This window comes from Physella acuta, unplaced genomic scaffold (assembly GCF_028476545.2).
Source record: "Physella acuta isolate Inbredline_101_S28 unplaced genomic scaffold, ASM2847654v3 ptg000265l, whole genome shotgun sequence".
Lineage (NCBI taxonomy): Eukaryota > Metazoa > Mollusca > Gastropoda > Physidae > Physella > Physella acuta.
The window spans coordinates 1243396-1248729 of NW_026731784.1; the positions used below are offsets into that span (position 1 = coordinate 1243396).

A 5334-nucleotide genomic window follows, 5' to 3' on the forward strand; every position below is an offset into this window, starting at 1 on the left:
ATCCCAAATTTTTTTCAGCTCCATTAACCAACTCCACCGAAAATCAACTTACATGTGTCTGGTAGGTATTAATCATGTGTCTTACTTGTGTCTCATGGTGTCTTACTTGTGTCATGGTGTCTTACTTGTATTTCATGATATCTTACGTGTGTCTCATGGTGTCTTTCCCATATCTCTAACAGGCCCAGCATATGTCTGGCAAAGGTCTAACATAGACGTTGTCTGGATCGTGTGATATAATGGACATACTTGTATGATAATTTGGTTTGATTATTTAGCCATGCATTGTTGATTTAAGCTGATAATGAATTAATATCTATACAATGTTAAATATTATATGTATTGATATAATTTTACTGAATTGATAATAAATGAAAGCAATTTTTTTAGATCAATCTACACAAGTAACTAGTGTAAGAACGACTGAGCTTGAATACGTGATGTGTGTATACCATAGTAAGCAGGTAATGTTTGGTTCAATGGGGGATCTATGCGGCTTACAGAACGAAAACTTCATGCTGTTGATTGTGTTATTTTGCAAACGAAAACAGTTCGATGTGTTGATGAAGTTATACCTTACAGTGGAATTCATTATATGTTAATGTAGTACTGATTGTGTACTAAACTAAAAAAAAAAAGAAACTTTTTTTAGTGTTTGGATATTTAATGGCCCATAGAGTTACTCTTTTTTTTTTTTTTTCTTTTAATTACAACAGGCTTCTGACTTTTCAGAATAGCACAGGTTCTTCTAACAGTTAGGTTAATCAAATCCTTTCTATAGTTGTTGGCTCGCAAGATGGCACGAATGGATGCGATTGTACGTCTTGGGCCCTTATTTAGCTCAACTCTAGTAAGACTTTTGCTGGACTTGTTCTGGTCTTTAGTTCTGCGAGTAACCAACACAACACCTTTGCCATCTTTTGTGGGTTCAACCCCAACTGTCTCGCGATGAATGAGACCATTGTAACGGGAAGAGTTGCGGCTCTTAAGGTTGAGTTCAAGAGACGTGTTCTGTCTACTCCTCTTCAACATAGTAGAAGAGTTGTTCCTAAAGATCAACCAAGCGACATCGGCAGTCGCCATTTTTATTTTATTTCTTGCTGGACATGCAATATGTAAAATGGAACAATTTTTTTTTTTTTTTTTTTTTTTCACATTTCTTCATTTTAATGCCTTGGAATTTTGGATAGATAACAATACAATCTTTTTTTAATGTTAAAATTTGACAAAACATCGAATTTTTAAATGATTTTAATAATAAACTCTGCATCAAAATTTTATACAAGCATTCTTGACTTTCATACAATTTCAAAATCAACATACACTTTTAATAACAGAAAGAACTACACAACCAAATTAACAATAGGAGAGTATCTGAAAGTATAACTCACAGAAACACATGCTTTAACAGTAGAATAAGCAAACAGATAAAGAATCATTAAATGCATAGTTTCTTTTTACTGTTGAAGGAATGCTAATACAACAATTTATTAACATGATTGGAAAGAAAAAAACAATTTCAACAACATAAATATCTGGCAACCAGCTGGTTAAATATCTGTTTGCTTGCGGCTGGCCAGGTAGGCTTTGATGCGCTCATTATTTTCAACATTGTTGAAGAGTTCTTTCAGGAGAGGGTAGTCATCCCCAGGTCTGCTGAGTAATGGACCTCGGACGGAGAAAGCGTATTGTCGTATGTGCTTAAGTCTGCATAGGAAAGGGATGATCCAACAAAATAACCAGTGCCATTCTCTTTCAAGAGTTTCTCAAGGAATCCCAGATACAGGGGGGACTCCACCTCTTTCACTTTTTTAATCAGCTCAGCCTTTCGTGCTTCATCTGTCTCTTTAAGTCCAGTCACTGCTTTAGCTCTGTAGTCCTGATTAAGTTGAACAACTTGATCTATCTTCAGCTGGTCTAAATTTGACTCACCCTATAAATTTAATTCTCTGGCTAAGTATGCCTCAATGGCTACACTCTGAGCATATCGCACACCATCACCCTCAGCATTGGCACTTGACCAAAGACAGTTTTGGGTTTTTCTTCAGGCCAATTTTCTATTGGAATTCAATCAAAAAAATGGACACTAGCACATCACAGGTATAGCAGAAGGGTTCTCAAGTCTACACAAATAGCTTTAAAGACAGTTATCGTTTTTTACTTTCCGTCTACGTTATTTTAATAATGATAAAACCTACAAATGTAAAACTTTGCATATCAGAAACATTAAAATAACTTTATAATTTTATGGTCAATAAAGATACAATCAGATTATATTTTGTTTGTGCAATGTTGTTATCGTTTATTTATTTTTTTTAACAGCTTTGTAAGTAACATCCCTTGATTAATAAAAATTACAAAATGGGAAACAACTTTCAGCTAATGCTAATAAAACATTTTTATTTATTTTTCTTCATAAATAACAGCAGCATATAAAGTTTCGTGTAATAAATAGATGTTAACAATGAAGTCAAAATAGAATTCAACAAACGTAAAATGTCTATGAATATTGCTTATTCAGGATTGCTCGTCTTTTTTTTTAAACAATTAAAAAATGTATCTCAATGTTTTCATTTGCGTTTTTAATTTGATAAATTCTAACAAATACAAATATGTTTAAAATATTAAAATTTAAAACTATAAAAAAAATAATAGATCGATATAAAATGGATATTTTTAATTATGTATATTGTTTTAAACATCTATTGATACAACTGGTTATACGAATCAACTTGTTATCTCCCTGTTACTGTTTCTGAAAAAGAAATGATAAGTGATCGGCACATTTTTATTTAAAATTAAAATAATTCAAAGTCTACAGGGTATTCATCTTGATTTTAATATCTTAGTAAATAAAAAGACATAAAGGAATACATATAGTTTACTTTAATTCACTACAATTTATAATTTTATAATATTTTAAAAATAATATTTTAAACATACAGTTGATTTTTTTTTCGATTTAATCAACCACTGCACACAGTCAGTATAAAAAAAAAAGTAGCTTAAATTTACATACCACTTAAAAACACACGGACTTGTTAATTGAACGTCTAGTATATTTCCTAAATGAATGAAAGAGCAGGGGCAACCTATGGGGAAATGGTCAACCAAATGTCTAACGAGATACGACGCTAACAAGCCACCCCCCCCCCCCCCCATCCCGCTAAACTTGATATAGAGAGCCTAGCTGAGTTTCCCCACATATGATATATGATATAGCAGCATACACATTGATGGACTTCAACTCTGGAAGGTATTGTCACCGACTGTATGGTGTCAATATATCAGGGCGGGTAGGATAGTTTTATATCAGGGCTGGTAGGATAAGTTTATATTAGGGCTGGTAGGATAGTTTTATATCAGGGCTGGTAGGATAGTTTTATATCAGGAAATGTAGGATAGTTTTATATCAGGGCTGGTAGGATAGTTTTATATCAGGAAAGGTAGGATAGTTTTATATGAGGGCTGGTAGGATAGTTTTATATCAGAGCTGGTAGGATAGTTTTATATCAGGGCAGGTAGGATAGTTTTATATCAGAGCTAGTAGGATAGTTTTAAATCAGGGCTGGTAGGATAGTTTTATATCAGGGCTGGTAGGATAGTTTTATATCAGGGCTGGTAGGATAGTTTTATATCAGGGCTGGTAGGATAAGTTTATATCATGGCTGGTAGGATAGTTTTATATCAGGGCTGGTAGGATAGTTTTATATCAGGGCTGGTAGGATAAGTTTATATTATGGCTGGTAGGATAGTTTTATATCAGGGCTGGTAGGATAGTTTTATATCAGGGCTGATAGAATAGTTTTATATCAAGGCTGGTAGGATAGTTTTATATTAGGGCAGGTAGGATAGTTTTATATCAGGGCAGGTAGGATAGTCTTATATCAGGGCTGGTAGGATTGTTTTATATCAGGACTGGTAGGATAGTTTACTGAACATTCGCTCAGAACGTTGATAGGTTTATATCAGACATTAGCTAAAAACAACGACTAAACATGTATTGGTATTTTAAATTGCTTTGTCATTGTTGTGTGGTTAATAAGAAAATGCAGTTGCACACATCATGAATAGAGGAAATCATGTACATGTCTTGTTAGGAGATTTGTGTCGTGCTCTAAACTAATTCTTAGTCGTACAGAAATCCTAACATTTAACCTTTTCTTTTTTTTCCGACTGGATGGTGTCAATATATCAGGGATGGTAGAATATTTTACTGAACATTCGCTCACACCATCAATATGTTTATATCAGGGCTGGTAAAATAGTTTACTGAAAATTCGCTCACAACGCTGATAGGTTTATATCAGATGCAATCTATTATCAACGACTAAATAATTATAGGTAATGTAAATTATTTGCGAATAGAAGAAATCATGTACGTGTTTTGTTAGGAGAATTGTGCAGTGCTCTATACTTAGTCGTACATAAATTCTAACATTTAACCTTTTCTTATTTTGTTTCTTTTTTTTTCTGTTGAAAAGAATGTCACATATGTAATCTTCTTTTTTTTTCTCAAAGTGTTATTTAATAGTTGTTACACCATTTAATTTTAGATATACCAAAGTACTATGTAATCGTGTAGAGAAAATGCAATAAGTATGTGAAAATATGTTGACATTATTTTTAAAAAATACAGTAGAGAAATAAATAGTACATTTAGTTGTCCTACTAAAGACTTCGTTCGACAATAAAATACACGTAATATAAGTAATGTAAAACTATTTTATGTTAACTCTGTCTTAGTGATTAACTTGCCAACAATCTTGACCGTTGAAGTAAAATACCTGAATGTCCAGTAAAAAAAAACACGTGTGTATGTTTATTACATTCGATGGTTACTGTTTAATCTAACAGGCCAAAATGACAGAGACACATGAACAAGATTTAAAAAGACGCAGCCAATGCTAACTAAAAGTCACCTCATTGCTCTTAACATTCCTGCACTATTGAGAGAACTGTGACAACAGATGGGGTTTGTCGTTAACAAACTCTCTAACGATCCACACCTTCCAAATGCCACTGTTATTACTCTAGATACAAAGAGCTGGTCTAATGAATCTAAACTAGTATGGCGTTTTAGCAGGACCAACATTTATTTCCCCACTGTCTGGAAATCAAGTTGACCATATGGATAGTGCCAATGTTTGGAAATCAAGTTGACCATCTGGATAGTGCCAATGTTTGGAAATCAAGTTGACCATCTGGATAGTGCCAATGTCTGGAAATCAAGTTGACCATCTGGATAGTGACAATGTTTGGAAATCAAGTTGACCATCTGGATAGTGCCAATGTTTGGACATCAAGTTGACCATCTGGATAGTGTCAATGTCT

At 33.4% G+C, this 5334-nt stretch overlaps 1 protein-coding gene and 1 pseudogene across 1 annotated transcript; both read right to left on the reverse strand.

Annotated features, from left to right (window-relative positions):
• Positions 1-663: 663 nt before the first annotated feature.
• LOC131939165 (large ribosomal subunit protein eL28-like) lies at positions 664-1083 on the reverse strand. Its single transcript, XM_059297362.1, has one exon. It carries the CDS (start codon positions 1081-1083, stop codon positions 664-666), a length of 420 nt encoding a protein of 139 aa, XP_059153345.1.
• Positions 1084-1230: 147 nt separating this feature from the next.
• On the reverse strand, positions 1231-2067 carry LOC131939166 (glutathione S-transferase 2-like; annotated as a pseudogene).
• Between the last annotated feature and the right edge of the window lie 3267 nt (positions 2068-5334).